Source organism: Equus asinus, chromosome 4, assembly GCF_041296235.1.
Source record: "Equus asinus isolate D_3611 breed Donkey chromosome 4, EquAss-T2T_v2, whole genome shotgun sequence".
In the NCBI taxonomy this organism is placed as follows: Eukaryota; Metazoa; Chordata; class Mammalia; order Perissodactyla; family Equidae; genus Equus; species Equus asinus.
The window spans coordinates 99,427,280-99,446,967 of NC_091793.1; the positions used below are offsets into that span (position 1 = coordinate 99,427,280).

Consider the following 19,688-nt stretch of genomic DNA (forward strand, 5'->3'; position numbering starts at 1 on the left):
TTTAGCAAATGAAGAACAGGAGCTTAGTGAGCATGCATTCAGCCTTTTGGACTGTGACGTGCCATTACAGGATGAAATAATTTACTAAACTTGTCCCCTTGGCCTAATTAGTATGCCTTCAAGACAGTCATTTAATCTCTGGTCCAGAAAGGAGTTGGCCTGTTACCTTCTGTCCTGCCTTTGTGGGTCACCAGAGCTGTCAGCAGCTACATGGGTCATTTTCAGAAATCTAGCAACGTCCCCTCCCAATTCTCAGCCCAAGTCAGGAGGCTCCTTATCATTTGGCCACTTTCTAAAACCATAGCAACAGAAACACGTACACTCTTATTTACTTAATGTTTCAGACCGTAAAAATTGGTAATGAAAAATAAAATGGCAAACAAAAGAAGTTTAATTGGTAACAAGACAAAACACTGTATTATAAATAGAACAACTCTTAGTTCAGAGTCCCAGAACTTTAAACTGGAAAGAACCCTAAAGAAATCATCTATTCTGCCCCTTTGAGAAGCTGGGGTCCGGAGAAGTTGGACGGGCGAGTCCCGAGTTTGGGTTTCTGATGTGCGGGCTGGAGTTGGTCCTTGCCTGCCCCTGCCTCTGCCCGCCCCAGCCCATCCCCGGGCCCCCAAGAAGTGCTGAGCAGGAGCGAAACCTAGGGATGCCAATGCCCATTTTCAAATGTCTTTTCCCTTGATCTTTCAAATTACCACCAGAAAGGGAAAAGAAAAAAATCCCACAATGTCCTTTACTCTCTGAATCTCTCCCAGGAGAATAGAGAAATATCCTTGAGTTTGGCCACTATGCAGTCACATCAAACTAGTGATCAGGTGTAATCATAAATCTTGAGGTTGCTTAGAAAACACATGAAATGTGATTTCAGTTTTGTATTTCAAGATTGATAGTCTGAGAATGAAGAGATTCAACCCCACAAGTGGAATATGACCTATTTTGAGTGTAGGCTTCTGAATGCTGAGCAAAATGAGGCAGTCAAGTGAGAGACTCAGAGGTCCCTCCAGACCTCGGGTGGTCAACCATCCTCAGAGTAGAATTTCCCAGCACCAGAGAAGCCGCATAATGATGCACTCCTTGGTCGACTGGACAGCCTGTACATGCGAGGAAGATGGGGGCATATGAAGAAAATCTAAAAAGAAGATTTCCAAGAGACCCCGGCCCATATCCCTCAAGTACTCTGCAGTTTCTGAGTCTGTCTGATTTCCCGTCACTTAGGACTGGAGGCACTTTTGTCTCCAAGCTTCCGCTGGGTTGAAGATGGAGTGCAGATAGAAAGGAATTAGCACATTCCTGGAACACGTAAAAGTCAGCTGTGGAACATACAACTGCGGTGACTTTTTCTCACATAAATCTCTGTGGTAGTGTAAATGACCTAATGTTGTGTCGGGGGCTAAAGTGACCTGAGGAAGAACCAGGGTGGCTGGGTCACCACCTCGCTGCCACCTCTGCATCATAGCGATTTCCTAGGAGCGTTTCCCTTCATGTGACGTGTTCCCTTATACGAACAGAAAGAACCAGCCTTTACATCCCTTGCAGGCAGGTCTCAGTCAGCATTTCTAAACCGTAAGCTGATTTCTTTTTGGTGGAAATGCCTTTCCAGGGTACGTAGCACTGTATGAGTACACTGTGTCATTAATCCTCTCAACCTACCCATGAAGTTGGAAAATTACTTAGAATAAAGAATATGTTGAAATGCAAATGTGAGTCTGTAAATGTATCTCTAGAAATTGATACATCTTTTCAAAGGTGCTGTGATCCCCTTTGTACCTGAAAAATCACAGAAATGTAGACTAACCCTTATGTTCTCCAAAGACACCAAAGATCTCTCACTTGTGTCCTTTGGCTGGGGAAAAATTTAAACAGCAGGAGTGATTCCCTTCAAATTGAGTATGTAGGCTGGGGCCCCACCATGTGCAGCCTCTGCAGCTAGCCCAGGCCTTCCATTCCACACAGCCTGCTCCGGGGAAACTCCGCTCAGATCACCTGAGCACCTGCTCACTACTGCTGCTGAAACCCGAGATAGTGACCACTATGGCCTGAGTGAGCTTTCCCATGCCTGACATGGAGCATGCACTAGCCATGTGCAGGAAATCTCAGGGAGCAACCAGGGGAACAAGGCAAGGTCCCCCCAGACTGGCTGGGCCAGGCCTCCCTGTGGGACCAGCCCTCAGGGCAGCAGGACCGCCCACCACCCCGGAGGCCAGCTGTGCCGCCTGCAGGGCATGCAGCAAGCAGGCCTAGCCAGGCTGCAGGGGCGTAGGCCTTTAAGGCAGGACCAGGCCCTGGGGGCCACTGCACAAGTTAAGGAACTCTGCTGAGATGGTGGCACCTTAGGCACCCTGGGAATGTTTATACACCGCCATGACTTGTTTTCCTCAGTTTATTGAGAGAAAGGCATTTCTGTAATTGAAGAAAGTACTTTTGTCCCACTCTCGTAATAATTGCTTTCCCATTATTTCAATTCCATTTCAGTTTCATAATTTGTTCACAGCATTCCAGTCCTGGTTGAAAGCTTGAGTGATTTGCCTGAAGCCACGAATGGCAGATATTTTTTATTGTACTGCTCTGTTCCCCTTCCCCCCTCGATTTCCTCAGTTCTGTTAACAGCACCGTATTCTCACACACATGCCAGACTGTTGGCTCATCTTTGCCGCCACCCTCAGTTTGCAGCTTGCACCAAGCTCCAAATTCTCATTATGAGCACTCTCCCTTCCTCTTTGCCTTCCCAGCCCCTCACTCCTTCAGGGCCTCATCACATCCCCCGTAAACTGCTGGCCCGGTAAGTAGGCTCTGCTTCTGGTCCATCAGCCTCACCATCATCCCTGCGGTCACACCTGACCCTGCCTTCCATGCTTCCCCACCTGCCAGTTCAAATCTGGAGCCCCTGTTCTCACCTTCTAGGCCAGCCCCAGCCTCGAGGCTCCCCACTCCTGCTGCCCCTAGGGCCACAGTCCACCTGGAAGGGCTTCCCCAGCCCCACGTGCATTTCCCGACCTCTGCCCTTCACGCTCCAGCTCAGATATGGTGATCTCTGATTCTACCAGACAGAGGTTTCTGTGCTCAGAAGAACATCCAGGGAGAGGCAGCGTGGTGCCAGGGGATGGGTGTGGGCTTGGGAGTCAGATCCACTTGTTTCCTTCCATCTCTGTGGCCCCAGGCAAGTCACCCCTCCCAGTACCAGCCTCCCCGGTGGTAAACACAGTGCCTGCGGCTCGGCGTTTTTGTTAGGACTGATGTGGACATGTGGCACAAACAACCTGCGAGCTGTGCCTGTTGCTCTTCCTACTCCTGAATGCTTTGTCGTGGCTGCCCTGTGTTGTAACTGTTTGTGGCAAGGCCTCCTGAGAGCAGAGGACTCGCCTACGTGTCTGCCTTAGAGTCTGGCATAAAGTGAACAAGAGTCTGCCAGCATTTTCCAGAAGAAGTGTAATACAGGACATGTGTAATTCTGAACTTCCTAGTAGAGACATTAAAAAGGGGGGAAAAAGTGTTATTTATTTTAATGATGTAGTTTCTTTAGCCCAATAGTTCCAGAATAATCACTTCAGCTTATAAGCAATATAAAAATAATTAATGAGGGGCTGGTCCTGTGGCCTAGTGGTTAAGTTTGGCACACTCCACTTTGGCAGCCTGGTTTCAGTGCCTGGTTGTGGACCTACACAACTTGTTGGTGGCCATGCTGTGGCGGCAACCCATGTACAAAAAATAGAGGAAGATAGGCACAGACATTAGGGCAAATCTTCCTCAAGAAAAGAAAAAAGAAAAATTATTAATGAGATGTTTACAGTCTTTTTTTTCATACCAGGTCTTCATAATCCAATGTGTATTTTACACTTACAGCACATCTCAGTTTGGGCTAGCCACATTTCAAGTGCTCAATAGCCACATGTGGCTAATGGCTACTATTTTGGACAGTGCAGGTCTATACTATGCTTGAGTGTAAGTAACATGATTCTAAAAGACATGAGGTGTGTGGCTGTAATGGACAGGAATGCAGGTGGCCATAGCATCTTGACATCACTCTATTCCCCAAAAAAGCCACAGAGGATTATAAAAACCCTTCCGGGGTTAGGGGAGAGCATCAGGGGCAGCTACATAGAGAAGAAATGGAGAGGCGTTTTTGCTAGATCCAGAGTGTCTCAGCGGGAGACTGTCTAGGGAGTAACAGTGGAGTCATGTGCTAGGAGCAGGCAGGAGCCCTAGGTTCAGAGGCCACATTCCTGCCTTGTTGCCCACGGACTGGGGGTTTATGAGATGCACACACACTCTGACGTTCATATACAGTCTTCAGCCTTGTTTTATATTTTCACTGTTAGTCTAATATTGCTACCCTCATTATCAAGAATGCTAGCAGGATGAGTATGCATGACACCAGCCTGTTCCAAGGAGCCCATAGATGCAGAATTGCCGGGAGATGATGAACGTATAGACCAGGCAGTGTGCCTGACCCGGGAGAGCCGAAGCATAGTCATGAGAGTGACTTGTCATGACACTCACTCTGTGCCAGGAACGGAGGGGCCACGACCTCATCATCTGTTCTCTGATTTAATACTCTTCACACTCCGAAGGCTTGGGTGGTTTGACGTCCCTCGTGGCCATCTTGTGAAAGAGCATGACTGAAACAAGAACGTCAAGAACAGATAATGAGAAGGAAGCTAGCTCATGAAAGAAAATGCGGGGTCGTGTCCAGTGGTGATGTTTGAAGCGCACTAGTGCTTTGGGCTAGTTTATTTTTCTTTTGGTAATGCCTGCAGACGCTTGTGGTGTTTGGGGGCTTTTTTGGTAATTAGAAAATAGGACATAAATTGAATGCTATGTAAAAACTAATGGTTTTAGATTTCTCTCATATCAGAAAGAAAAAGAATTGTGTAGGCTATTAGGTATTTATGCTACTACCAGAGAAATAGCAATTTCCAAATGCTGTTTGGTTGGTTTTTAATGTCCTTTAAGAAATACATTTTTCAAATAGCGCTATTTTAATTAATCAGTCAAATCAGTTTCTAATTTGACTATAAAATTATCAGTTGGCCATTAGAGTAGCTATAAAGCTCGTTTTAAACGTGAGCTCTTTCAAAATTCTGCAGCGTAGGATTTATGTGAAATGGTATTTTAATTACTTTATTCATTCTTTGTGGGGAAAATGAACTTTCATCTCTCATGGCAGTATTTCATTGTGATTATTGGTTACTCATAATTATGTGTGCTTTTTCCTGTGGTAGAGAATAAGCAGCGTTTTCTGCAATAACGTGCAGGAAATTCCCTAATATTTTCTAAATTAGTTTGTATATGTATATTCTTAGTCCTCACAACAAATAGCTAATTGCTTTAAATTAAATAGAAACCTCAAGCTTCCTAAACCAAATTATAGTTTATTTTTAACTTTCTAGAAACCAGGAGATAATGGAGTGTGCTGCTAAATATTTTTGAAGCCGGTTTGTGTGAGGATGTCAGAGCTGGAGGTTTATCATGCTGATGGAGAATGCTAATCCCCCAGCTCTCTATTTCTCATCAGTCTAGCTGCTTCTGGGAGTTGGTGTGATTCCTACTCATTACTTCCTGCTCTAGCAACATTCTTCCTGACCCATTAAATGAAGGCCGAGACAGACTAAGTGGAGAGCACATTGTTCTATTACTACCTTAGTGAGATGGAGTGCACACAGGTATTATTAGCCAGTCTTAAGAATGGTGCTTTTTACTTTGAGTAAAAAAGCCAAATTAATCAGTCCATAGCTAAGGCTTTTAAGTTTAGTTGAACCGTCTTTATCTGTTATTGGTTGATCAGAACTGGTTGTTTTGGCTTTCCATAACCTTATTTTTGAAATAGAAAGAGGGAAAGAAAAACCAATGTCTTGAGACTTGTTTTGATGTTCAAAGTGGCTAGTAAAATCCACGCCAAATGTTGTAGGTCTTTGCGTTACATGGTAAAGTATAAAATTAAAGGGATGGTATAACTCGTAGTGCAGGATGACAAAGCTGCCTTTGTGTGGGTCCCTTGAATGCCACAGACTTAGCACAAATAGAATCTTTCCTTTTCCCTGGTCAAGAATAATTTTGGACATTTTTTGAAGTTGTAGAAATGAAAGCCTAAATTTTCTATAGTAGACTGGTTTTATGATCATTAAGTCATATCAGTTGACCAACAGATAGCACAGTCAGCTTGTCTACTGAAGGGTTACATATTTTTAAATAATTGAACATTTTATAATTGGGCAACACTGATCCTTGATATTTTGCAGTTTGAGGGATGGGGATTCTGGCATGTTGGTGTGACTCCTAACTTCTGGTTCTGGGAGGTGGAGCAGCAACGGGCTTCTCCTAACCCCGCAGCGAGGATGGTGGCTTCAACAACCATGTGTTTTGGTCTTCGCGTGAAAGACAGGCAAATCTATGCTGGCAAATTCCCTGAAGGCTGCAGAAGATTGTTTTGCCCTCTCCCCATAGTTACAGACCTTAAAGATGCTACTGAATACTCAGTTTTAAGAAAAGCCATGAAGGGGAAGGAATACAAGTTTAGCCTGAGAGGCAGGCAGTAAAAGGGAAATCTAGAACCAATCCAGGCTATTAAATTGGATCCATCAATAAATATTTTTTAGCATCTATTATGTGCCCTGCGAACATGTAACAGGACATATAAAAGAATGGATGATGATAAGAGTATTTGTTCCTCGTTATACTTGCCTAATGAACTTTAAATTGTGCTTGTGTGGCTTGACTCATTAAGGTTATCACAGGTGAAGCACACAATCCTGGCACAGAGTAAAACCACAGTAAATGGTGATATTACTGTTGTTTATATTGACTTAGGAACATTCATACCGTCCGATCCCATGTAGATGAAATGGCTAATAGGAAACTGCAGGATGGTGTATAACTCCACTGATCGTTCTAAATGCCTGGTGAGGAGTAGGAAGAGCAGGACAAAATTCTAGGCCCAGCGCGGAAAATCAGGGGAATCTACAAATCTGGGAAATACCCTCTTGCCAGAGGTAGGTCTTTGAAGTTGCCAGGAGTGGAGGTGGAACCATGAAAAAGCAGCTTTTCTGCCAGCAATCAGAGAACTTCTAGGCATCAACTGCAAGATCTGATATGCTAGAAAACCACCCCTCTTCTTAGTTGTATTTTCACCCGAAGTTTGTGACTCACAGTGTTTTAATTTTCTGTAGAGCTGTATCTAATTTTACAGCTATAGCCTATGGCATGATAGGCTTTACTTTCCATAAACCTTGCCCTCCAGTTAGCTTTACTGGAATGCGTTTATTCTGTGAAGTAGAACTTAGCTTATTGGAAAATGCAGTTCTCCCCCGTGTGTTGAATTACGTGGAGTGAGGAATTTGAAAGGCTTTGACAGAAAGAGAATTTGCTCCAAAGGCATTAGGAATCATGTTATAAAATTGTCAGCAAGGGAGGTTAGGAAATGACCTTTCCCTGCCAGTGGCCTCTGGGCCACATGCTGCCACTGTGGCTAGCCTCATGCCCCAGCAGTTACCATAGGTGCCCTGGGTTGAGTATGGTTGACCTCGTTATCAGGAAATGTTAAAACCTCATTCACGGCAGCCTCTATCACCCCGCCTTTCTATGCCTCAACCCACTATTTCTTCTGTCTTCTTCCCTCCTCCTGTGATTTGGGTCAGGACAGACCTCCAGAGACAGGTTTCTCATCCTTAGCTTCCAGGTACCTTCTGTGGTCATCAGTCCTCTGATACTTTTCTGCTATGACAGTGCTTTTCAAAACCCGTTTTTCAAACAGAAACACACGATGAAGCGCAGTATTGAGAACAGGTAAGTGTGGAGCTGCTCTGGGTGAAGTGGGGTGTGGATCCGGAGCCCTTCCTCCAGTTCTCCCCCGACTCCTCACATGGCTGCCCCGTGAGTCCAGCGAAACCGCCAGAATCCAGGGAGCACAATTTAAAAGCATTTTATGTAGAACACCTAGGCAATTTTATCAGAATCCATGAGAAATAACTCCACCTGTGGGATTTAAAATCATTTCGTGAGCACCTGCAGTGTGTGCTGCCGTCTTACTAGGACTCATCTGTTCTGCGCCCCAAGATAATTATGTAAGCAAAGGTCTGTCATGGTGGACAGAGCAAGCTTTCAGAGACAAAGCAAGGTCTCTACTTCTGCTGATTCTGAACTGTCTAAGTCCCCCTCCCTGTCTGGGCCTAACTAAATGGGCCACCGCTGAGGCCGAGGTCCTGAAAGGCTGTGGTTATGGTGGGCTGCCCCACCGCAGAGGGTAGGAGCAGAGAATGGTGAAAGTCTTCGGAGAACAAGGGAAACCCAGTCAGCGAGGTCCAGAGTCAAAGCCAAGTGAAAGAAGAGACAAGTGGGCCAGGGGCAGAGCAGAACACAGAGCACAGGGCCCAGAGCGTTTTCCCAGCACGCAGCCCAAGCATTAGCCACTGTTATTGACCATTTCCTCTGTAGTGTGTGGCTGGGTCAGGGCAGACGTGCCAGGGAGGGGGACGGTCCTCAGGTTTATAGGCAGTAGTGTTTCCCATCTTCCATTCTAGCGGTTTGCTCGTACCTCTCCTTCCTCCAAAAAGAAAAAAGTCCCGGTCAGCTCTCTCACACTTCCCTCCTTTATAAAGGGCCCTGCAGTTTCGCCAGGCCCCAAGAAGGCTGAGCAGACAATTTCCAAGCCAGCTCCTTGGGTCACCATGCAGTTCTCTGGAGGAGCAGTTCTCGGTCTTGTCTCTGGCCCAGCATTCTGGATTCATGATGTTCGCAAGCCTGACATGCTCCCATGGACATGGGCAGACTTTGCAACTGCTTCCCCTCCACAGGGCCACAAGCATTTCTGTGTTGATAGTTCTAAGAGCACTGTGCAGACTAGCAACTTGCCAAGGATGCATCAGGAATATAGAGCTCCAAGTGCAGAGAAAAGCAGTTGCACCATTTCTCCTGCACCTGCTTCCCTCTTACTTAGGAAAACACATTGATGTGAAAATGCTATTAGAGTAGGTATAATCCTGAATTTTCTCTAATTTCTGAGAGAGTAATAATTAGAAAATGTGTGCTAAAACAATAATTTAACCTATCTCATAGTTGACACATAAGGTCTTCTAATATGCTAACAATTTAGATAACACTCTAGTAAGCTACATTTAAGGTCTGTTACCCTAGCAATCTTGATACGAATTACAGTACAGGTGACTTTTAATTTATTGTGAATCTTGCCTATATCCAAAAGCAAATGGCAGTAACTTGCACTTCTAAAACACATGGTAATAAAACTCTTAAAGTGGAAATAGAAATGTTTAAACCTTATCTAAATAAGGAAGATGAAGCAAATGTAACCACCCCCTGTGCCAGTAAAGTTACTGCACACATTATATTTAGGCTTGAGCTTCCCAGTAGCAAAAGTAAGAAAAGGAAGCAAGATGAAGAGAAACATGTCAGTCTTTCAAGTAAGAGAAACTTTTTCCAAGAACTAAATTCTAAAAATGGTTTGTCACACAGAACATTGAATGTAAGGGACAATGCAGTGAGCCACAGTTATGACCCGTGGTTGGATTGTAACCCCCCCCACCCCCCAGCCCCCCACAGAGTAACTCTAATTTGCTTTGCAAAAGCCACAGTCATCTTTTGGGTTAAATACATAGGCTCTAAAACTTAAGAGAGGGAATATTGTGAGTTTGAAATATACTGCCGGAAGTTCACATATGTTCACTCAACTTTTATTAGGGGTCCATCTCCAGTAAATAGGCTGTAAATTAGCTTTGGAACAGACTGAGTTCACATCAATTAAGGCTGATATGTTTGTTTTATTTCTAAAACTGCAGGATCTCCAATTGTTTGATTTTTTAAATCTCATTTTTTAGGAGTTCTTTGGAATTTATCCTCATGTGATGCCGTAAAGATGACAATCATTCGAGATGCTCTCTCAACCTTAACAAACACTGTGATTGTTCCACATTCTGGATGGAATAACTCTTCTTTTGATGATGATCATAAAATTAAATTTCAGACTTCCCTCGTTCTGCGTAATACGACAGGTTGTCTGAGGTAAATTCTTTATTTCTTCTTTCCAATTAATTCTGTGTATTAATTACACAGATAATTACAATAGTATCATAGGTAAATTGATTTTAGAAAGATTTACTTCATTTTATTAACAGCTGTCTTAGTTTCCAAGTTTGTTTCAAAATTCAGGCCATTGGACTTTGTTATCCTGTGAGGAAAACACCATCAGCACAGACTATTGGCCTAAAGAAGATGTTGTCTTAGAAATGACTCTTCTGTGAATTAATCAAAAAGGCCCCCTCAGCCTGAAATTACTGCCAAAATTCCAGTGTTTTCCACTTTAACAGCATTTTTCTGGTTATTGCATTCTGATTGCTTAATGTGTTTGCAGCCTGGTTTTTGCTTAAACTCAAAATGTGATGGTTAGAACCTTTTTGCTTTTAAAAGAGTACAAAAAAGTGTGGTTTAAACAATTACTGGGTTTGAGTTTTATAAATAAATGAAAATAAGCCCGAATACTATTTTCAGTCTTTATCTTTAGAATTTAAAATCCATGAAGCTTCCTTTACGTGTACACAATATTGCTTATTATTTGCCATTAACACTCATCAGCTCAATTTCTGCCCAGTTTTCCAGCCTTACAATGCCCTGGGAACTTGAAACAGAAGCCTTGGGCCAGAGAGGCATGGTGACAACAAGATGTGCTCTGGCCTCAGCCTGGCTTACGTCCCATTCTGAGCCTCGGTTTCCTCATCTTTAGGATAGGGATAATAGTACCATCTCAGAGTTGTGAAGAGTCGGCTTATATAAAGGGCTTAGTGTTGTCTGACACACAGTGGCCGCCATTTAACTTTTGAGCCAAGATGTCTGAGCATCTCTACACCAGAAAGCTTGAGAGAGGGAGGGAGGGGCCCGAGCTGCTGCTCTGAAGCCTTCTACTATTGTGCCAGGTGACTGTCAGCCCCTAATTAGAAAGGAGGTGGAGAGAGGAAGTTGGAGAAGGGTATGAGAGAGGGTCAGGATCCTGGAAAACAGGCCAGCTCTCTAACTCAGATGCCTGCATCTCAGAGCAGGTCATATGGCCTACTGATGATTCCTAGGAGAGCATCTCATCCTCTCCCCTCACCTGGATCCAGGGAGGCTGTGACCGAGCCTCAGCTAGCCTGCCAGGCTTCCAGGAAAGCCCAGAGGCAGGACGCGTACTCAGGCTCCCCTGGTGGTTCAGAGCTATAAACATTTGATGAAAGCCTTCTGTGTGAAGTTAATGATGAACAAAACAGGCTAGGTCCCTGCTCTCATAAAACCACAGTCTACCCAAGAAGACAGATAAATAAATAAACAAGAAAATAACAGGTCCCATAAAAAAAATGAGTGACATAAGAGTTATTAGGTGGTTGCTTTGATGGTCAGGTGGTCTCTCATAGGAGGTGAAATTTAAGCCTAGATCTGAAGTCCCACAAGGAGCTATGCACAGGAGGCGAGGAGGACGGGCATTCTAGGCAAAGAGAACAGGTAGCGTGGAGGTCCTGGGACAAGAATGAGCTTGCAGCTGGAGCTTAATGGGCAAGGCACAGAGAGGCATGCAGTTCTGTACCATTTTTTAAATCAGAGGAAGAAGTTTATACTATATTCCAGGTGCCGTCAGAAGCTGCCAGAGGGTTTTCATCACAGGAGTGATGGGACTGGTTTCGGGCTGCCATGTGGAAGACTGAGTATGGGCAACAGTGGAGGCAGGAAGATGAGGCTGTTGTAGAGATCCAGGCAAATGAGGCGAGGGGCCTAGATCAGGTTCTGGAGAGAGGTAGGTGGATTGGGAGTATTTTGTGGAGGGAGAGTTGACAAGGTTTGCTAGTAGATTAAATATAAGGAGCAACGAAAAGGGGAGAAAGAAGGAGAATGCCTAGATCTTTGGCTGGATTGACTGGGAGCACGAAAGTACTGTTGATAAGCTCAGGCAGAGGGGAGAAGAAAGGGTGGAGAGATGAGCAGTTGAGAATTCTGGCCATGTCCATTTTGAGATGCTTAATTAGCTATCCATGTGGTAATGTCAGGAAAGCAGTTGGATAAATGAGTCTGGCGTTCTAGAGAAGGGTTAGGTTAAAGATAGATGTTGGGGAGTCGTGGGTCCATAGATTGTATTAAAAACAAAGAGCAGAAGGAGGCCAAAAAGGAACCAAAGTAGCCCTGCTCACTCCAGAGGGACCACAGGCAGAAGAGGCTGAGGAGGAAAGGCAGCAAGATGGGAGGAAAATCAGAGGAGTATAGGGCCCCAGGAGCTCACAGGAGAGCAGAAGAGGTAAGCTGTTGAGTGCTGCTGAGAGGTGATACAAGATAAGAACAGAAAAGGGACCACAGGTGACAATGTCTCTCTGGACCCAGAAAAACAAAGGTGAAAAGAAAAGTCATTCCAAATTCCCCTTATCTAGTCTAAGGTTTGCAAAATGTCAGCGTTTAGCCTAGAACCCTTGTTAACGGAGCATGAAATACATCCTTAGAATTTGGTATCAATTCATGAAGGTGAATTAATATCAAAAATTTCAATATGGGTAAGACCTAAAAGAATTTTCAGAGTTTTTTATAATTGAAAAGTTGGGGAAAATTCTTGCATAAACAGATGTTCGTATTTAACTTGAAGTGTTTATACAAGAAATGATGTTTCTTCTGTTCATTCAAGAAGCATTTATAACCACCTACTACATGCAAAACATTATAATAGTCACAAAGGACTGCAAGAACCTTGTGGCCTAACAAGGAAGGCAGAGCATGTCTAAAAATAACAGCCACCGCTAACAAGCATCCTTTTATACGGTGGGCGCTTTTCTAACTGCTTGATCTGCAGCAGCTCATCTACCCCTCACAACAACCCTATGAGGTAGTTGTTATTCTCTTCTTTTTACATATGAGGAAACTGAGGAGGATAGTCTCCCAAATGATTATTTTAGGAGGTTAGAAAGTGGCCTGTCACAAGAGAGATGCAAAATTCAAATGCCCCTGCTCCCTTCTGTTTGTGCAGATAATGGGGAGCTAGCTGTAATTGTGAGCTCTCATGATGTTAAAATGCAAATTCAAAATGCCTCCTCACACCAGATCTGCATGGCTGCTATCTGTTGTCCGTCCTCTCCAGTCGTGAAGGTAAGGCTCGGTGGCTAATGAGGAAGTTGTTCATCTCAGCAGCTGCCACATCTCTGCCCATTTAGGAACCTCAGCTCCGCCGGGGAGGAAGCGCGGAAGCAAATGCGATCCTGTGAGGGGCTGGTGGACTCACTGCTGTATGTGATCCACACGTGCGTGAACACGTCCGATTACGACAGCAAGGTCAGTGCCTGCCTGGCCATGTCAGGGGCGTGGTGGCAGATGACAGCAGCTGCTAACACCACTGTTTGCATGCCATTGATTCTTTCTGGAATTCTTGAGCCTCTCCTCCTCATTGGGCTACACTCCAGATTAAAGGGAGAGTTTCTAAACATCACAAGTTAACAGGGACAGGACACCTTAAGAAAATAGCCTTAGAACCATGAAGACTGAATAATTCCCTGTGGTAAAGGACCTACCACGGGGTGGCAGGGCACTGACTTTCTCTGTAGTTCTCCTGGGCTCATTGTCATGGTGATTGTCTCTGCTGCTGTTCCCTCCAATTCTGTATCTCATGCTGCTAGAGTCACCTCCGTCTGTATTGGAGTATCTACTGAATGGAAGTTCCTGGTCAAGGCACTCTAATCCCCCCGACCTCTCTGCCCTTCCTGCCCCAGTGCAGTCCACAGCCCTCACCCCAGCACCAACTTTGGATGTCCCTCTACATACTCAGTCTTGGCCTTCACCCCCTCGCTCTATTGCCCTGCTGGTCAGTCTATTCCCAGCATGAACCCCTTATCCTCCTCTCCTTTATCTCCATCCCTACCCTAGCACAGGGCATTCTACTCATCGTTTTTCAGCTGTGACAGCCATCCAGGATCTGCTGTAGGAGCAGGGGCTAGGAAGGTGGGAAGAAACAGGAAAGATGGACTGAAAGTGTCAGGAGTTCCAAGACGTGCTGGGTACTTGGTGTTCAGCATGGGCCTGAAAAGTAGAGGCCATATGTAGGCCTTGGGTCATAAATTTGTTTCTAAGAGAGAAAAAGAAGAGTGATGAGTGGTAGTCTTGGGGAGAAGGCAGGGAAGGAGTTCAAGGTGATGGCCAAGTTTTATTTGAGCCTCATTGAACCAAAAGATCTGCAGAGGAAACTGAGAGGAGTAAGCAAGTTGGAAGGGGAGCTGCTAGGCAAAAGCTGAACTTGGTTCTAGACACTGTCAATTGAAGTGACAGTTGGCCTCCCAATTAGAGGTCTGATGTAGACTTTAAGGAACAAAGACCATGCACAGAAGGCAAAATATCAACAGAGAAAGAGATCACGAAACTTTCCACAGAGGGAAGGGAGAGTTGGTAGATGGAAGGAGGAGACAAGGATGGCACTTGAGGGGACAAGCTGTGCCCAGTGACGGAGTTGGTGGCACCTGTTGTCATGATGAGGATTTCCAGTGGTAAGGAGTGAGGTTCTGGCAGCTTGGGTGCATTTCTGCCACTGCAGCAGCCCTGAAGCAGAAACAATGGGCATTTCCTCTTCCAGAGCCTTGTGCACTTTACTCAGCATGACGTCAGATCCTCAGATGTACTGAGGATGGCTCTGCGCTCTGTATCCCACAAAAATTCTAGAATTATCCTTCTTTCTTTAGATTGTTTCAAGTTCCCATTGGTAAAAAGCAGTTGTTTCATATTCTGTGTTTATTTAGTATCACTGGTGTTCAGTACAGAAGCATTCTGCACTGATGTGCTACAATGGTTTTAATTACATGCCATGCTGGGTTTCAGACCGTGGAGAACTGCGTGTGCACCCTGAGGAACCTGTCCTATCGGCTGGAACTGGAGGTCCCTCAGGCCCGGCTGCTGGGGCTGAACGAATTGGATGACTTACTAGGAAAAGAGTCTCCCAGCAAAGACTCAGAGCCAAGCTGCTGGGGGAAGAAGAAGAAAAAGAAAAAGAGAACGCCACAAGAGGATCAAGTTAGCATTTTATTTGATGTGAAACTCTAAAGTTTCATTTTTCTGGGAGTAAGAAATCACATATTTGGCAAGAAAAAAAATTTTTCATGACACAGTGATTCTACATAGCTGTAGCTGAGTCCAGCAGAGGAATGTTTTCATGTGTAGGAGAGTGTGTTCATTTGCTTCCATTTAAGGTGTGCTCTTTGTCTTTCAGTGGGATGGAGTTGGTCCTATCCCAGGACTGTCGAAGTCCCCCAAAGGGGTTGAAATGCTGTGGCATCCGTCAGTGGTAAAACCATATCTGACTCTTCTAGCAGAAAGTTCCAACCCAGCCACCTTGGAAGGCTCTGCCGGATCTCTCCAGAACCTCTCTGCTGGAAACTGGAAGGTAGGATGTCTTCCACTTGTCCACACTTCTTCCCATCTGTGCAGTCAGATCAGCAATGATCGTGAAAGGGACATGGTTGTTTAGAGTTTAGGAAAGGATGGGAGGATAAAAGGGGCAGACAACAGTTGGCTCTGGAGATCCAAAGATGGATATGACGTAGCCCATCCCTGTGAGAAACTGAAGGCAACTGAGAAAAACGGACAGATCAAGTCAGTACAGCGTAGACTCCACAGGCTATGCGTGCTGTAGGGTCTTCAAGGAGGATATCTAGCCCAGCCTGGCAGGTAGAGAAAGTCAAGGAAAGAGGGGAGCCAGGAGGTAGGGAGAGTTTTCTGGAGGGGTGGTGCTGCCCAAATGGAATCTTTAAGAATGAGCAGAATTAAGCCAGCAGAGTCTAAGGTTGGAGGCATAGAAGGAGCAATCCAGATAAAAGAGCAAGTAAGGCCCTTTAGTGAGAACAGCGTGGGTGGAGACTATAGGCTGGTTGCTGGGGCATTGAGGGCACGGCAAGGAGTGGCCCATGTTGGAGCCAGGCATTGTGAACAGGCCTGGTGGCCAAGGTTTAGAAGCTGAGACCTGACCTACAGATCAGAGGGGCCACTGAAAAGGTTTAAGCAGATAAGCAACACAGACAGGCCAGTGTGAACACTGTTGGATCCCTTCTGTGGCGGTGCAGAAGGTGAATTCAAAGAAGAGGAAAGTAGAGGCTGGGATTCCACTGGGAACCAGGTGAGAGATGCCGAAGGCCTGAACTAGAGCTGAGGTTGGCAGTGCTGCAGGGAAGGAGAGGGGACCACCATTCCTCTCTCAGATGCTTACAAAACGTACATACAGTGAAAGTTTCCACATCCTCTTATAGGTGTGTGATGTCTTTATGAAAATTGAAGATGGTTTCCTACTGTTACAACTACAGTCATGCATTGCTTAACGATGGGGATACATTCTGAGAAAGGAGTCATTAGGCGATTTTCTCATGCAAACATCATAGAATGTACTCACACAAACCTAGATGGTGTAGCCTAATATACACCTAGGCTATATGGCACTAATCTTACGGGACCACCGTCATACATGCGGTCCATTGTTGACCAAAACATTATGCAGTGCGTGACTATATAAGCAAGTTCTCAAAACTCTAAATGCCATCTAGTAACTTCCTAGACAATCCTTGTCTGAAACCTTTTCAACCTCTGGAAATTTCCTGACAGGTGTATTTTATTTTATTTTATTTTATTTTTTTAAAGATTGGCACCTGGACTAACAACTGTTACCAATCTTCTTTTTTTTTTTTTAATTGCTTTTTTCCTCCCCAAATCCCCCCAGTACATAGTTATATAATCTGGTTGTGGGTCCTTCTAGTTGTGGCATGTGGGATGCCGCCTCAACATGGCCTGATGAGCTGTGCCACGTCCACGCCCAAGATCCAAACCGTGAAACCCTGGGCCGCCAAAGCGGAGCGAGTGAATTTAACTACTCGGCCACGGGGCTGGCCCCCCGACAAGTGTATGTTAGTAGACTTATCATAATGCTTGTTTTTGGCTACTTCTACCACTGTCTCCCAAAATGAGAATCTTTTCCTCACTGTATTATCCATGAGAGTGAAAAGGAGGCCTTGGTGTGGTTTGTTTCATGCAGCCAGCCACTACAATGAATATATACAGATAATTATGGCCTAGCGCTAACCTAATGTGGTTATGTTAATATTGTTATTTTTAATTAAAATGCTAATAGCTTAGCATCTAAGTGCTGGCTCTGAAGCCAGACCCCTTGGCTTTGAATCCTGGGCCCTCCATTTACTAGCTGGGACCTCGGATCTCTCAGTGTCTTGATCTGTAAAATGGAGATAACACCTGCCTCATGAGGTGGTTGTGAGGATTAAATGAGATGATAAATGTGGAAGACCTAGGGCAGTGCCCAGCACGTACGTGTTCATGTAAATATGCTGGTGACACAGTGTTCACCTCCAGATTCTTGGGACCTGAGGATCATTTGATGATAATAGAAAAGACAATAGTTAAAAGAGGTGTGATTTGAGTTGTGTAGAATTTCATTTCTGGCATCATTTAATGAATGAAGTTAGATGGCAAGCTCATTTAAAATATAAACATTATGTTGAAGTGATTTCAAAAATAGTAAGTCAAAATATTGGACCCTCGTTAGGAAAACATGATAATCATCACCACAAACCGGAGCTATCTGGGGAGCAGTCATGAGTGTAGTGCTCTGAAGGGAGGCACTCAGGGCTGGGCCGAGCTGGTTGGTCTCCAAGTGAGACTGCGTTGGTTCTGTCCTTGCAGGTTTCAGAGAGAGAAGTTGGTAAAGTTGCTTGAGTGCTTGACCCTATAGCAAGTCGTGTATTGCGTTTCCCCCTGTGGATTTCATTTGATTTGGAAAATGAGGCTATTTATTTCATATGAAGAATGTTAATAAAATCTTTGAAATACATCTCTTCCTCTTCTTTGTGTTATTAAAATAATCTATTCTGTTGGTATTCAACAAACTGAGTAGTCAGTCACATATTTTAGTGTTCAAAATAATACAAAGGATCTTTGTCTTCATGTCTTGACCGCAGCAGGAAAGTATCAGATGTTTTATGAGCAACATTTTTCAATTATCCTAAATTTTGAAAGACAATTTGCATGGGTAAAAAATGTCAATGAAAGCTCAAGACAAGATTAAAGACCCTTTTTTCAAATGTTACTTTTTTTTTTTTGGTTGTTTCCCTGCTAACTTAGTGTTCATTTCCAATTCATATGGAGCACAAACTGACTCACGGTGCAGACGTGCCTCAGAATCACAAAAGAATTTGACTGAGGATTAAAAACAGCAGCAGCAGCAGCGAACTAATCTTGAATGAGAAAGCATTTTGCACACAAATATACTTACTTTTTCACCACCGTGTATGAATTATGATGTTCCATGTTTCTGGAGAATTCCTTTTCTTCTGAGGCAAAGAATTTTTTCCAAACAATCGCTTTGAAAGGTTACTGAACTCTAAATATGGTTGCAGAGAATATAGAAAAAAGAATGACTTGATGGAGACATGTTCTCCTTTAACGTGTGCTGATCAGTTACTGCTCTGCCATCCTATTTATAGCCTCTGGACCTGGCAGGGGGCCAACTGGGAAGAAGACCCTTGATCCTTCCTTAATCATGTTTATGTATCTGAGGTAGAAAGTAATCGCTGCCTTCTCTTTTCTGCACAAAAATATCTGGCAGATGGTGGTTTGAGACTTTAGGCTTTGAGATTTCTTTTTAAATCAGTCAGCCTAGCCCATCTTTATCCCAGCCCATGGTTTTCTCTTTACTGACGCCACAGATTTAATCTCCAATTGGAAAGAAAACATTTAATCTATTAGTTCATCTTTTGGAAACGTCTTTTTCAGGCAACAGTAACACCTGAGAGTTGAACTCAGTTTTGTATTACTTACTGCCTTGTTTTGCTCGCCAGTTTGCAGCGTACATCCGGGCAGCCGTCCGCAAAGAGAAAGGGCTCCCCATCCTTGTCGAGCTTCTGAGAATGGATAACGATAGAGTTGTTTCTTCTGTGGCAACTGCCTTGAGGAATATGGCACTAGATGTTCGCAACAAGGAGCTCATAGGTATGTTCTGGTGACAAGGTGAGCCGTAAAGGAAGAATAACTATAACATTTATAAAATCTTTCTTCTTTTTATTCATAAAAATATGACATTCAGGGCCAGCTAGGTGGCGCAGCGGTTAAGTTCACCGTGTTGTGCTTCAGTGGCCCAGGGTTCACCGCTTCAGATCCCGGGTGCAGATCTACACACCGCTTGTCAAGCCATGCTGTGGCAGGTGTCCCACATATAAAGTAGAGGAAGATGAGCACAGATGTTAGCTGAGGGCCAGCCTTCTCAGCAAAAAGAGGAGGATTGGTGGCAGATGTTAGCTCAGGGCTAACCTTCCTCAAAAAAAAATGACCTTCAAAATGATTAGCAACTGAGTTCTAGTCCCAGGTTCTTGGCATATTTGGGTACCCCTGCTGTCTATCCTTTGTGACCATTCCTTTTCAGCAAGAGGCTGGCTCATCAATTAAACATTGATCAGGGAAGGTAAATTTTCAGAAAAGCTAGTGATTTCAGTTATACATTACAACACTACTTCATAGATTTGGTGTCTCCGTTTCCCAAGAGAAGGTCATTTCTTGAGCACCAAAAAAGTTTTAATTCTCCCTTTCTGATTTTTGAGACTGATTTCTGCTAATTCACCATCACTACTATGTTCTAAGTAAAAAAAAAAAGAAATCAATGAATGATTTGTAACTTTTCCTTCTCAGATCTGTGTAAA

At 44.3% G+C, this 19,688-nt stretch overlaps 1 protein-coding gene across 33 annotated transcripts in view; it reads left to right on the top strand.

Moving 5' to 3' along the window:
* Positions 1–19,688, top strand: part of PKP4 (plakophilin 4) — a 232,555-nt gene that overhangs the window by 198,103 nt on the left and 14,764 nt on the right. For all 33 annotated transcript variants that reach the window (XM_070507849.1, XM_070507855.1, XM_070507863.1 and 30 more), the window contains 5 exons: positions 9,834–10,017; positions 13,173–13,290; positions 14,821–15,012; positions 15,209–15,382; positions 18,834–18,984. In XM_070507849.1, the coding sequence (XP_070363950.1) occupies positions 9,834–10,017; positions 13,173–13,290; positions 14,821–15,012; positions 15,209–15,382; positions 18,834–18,984 (819 nt within the window). The remainder of the gene's footprint in view (positions 1–9,833; positions 10,018–13,172; positions 13,291–14,820; positions 15,013–15,208; positions 15,383–18,833; positions 18,985–19,688) is intronic.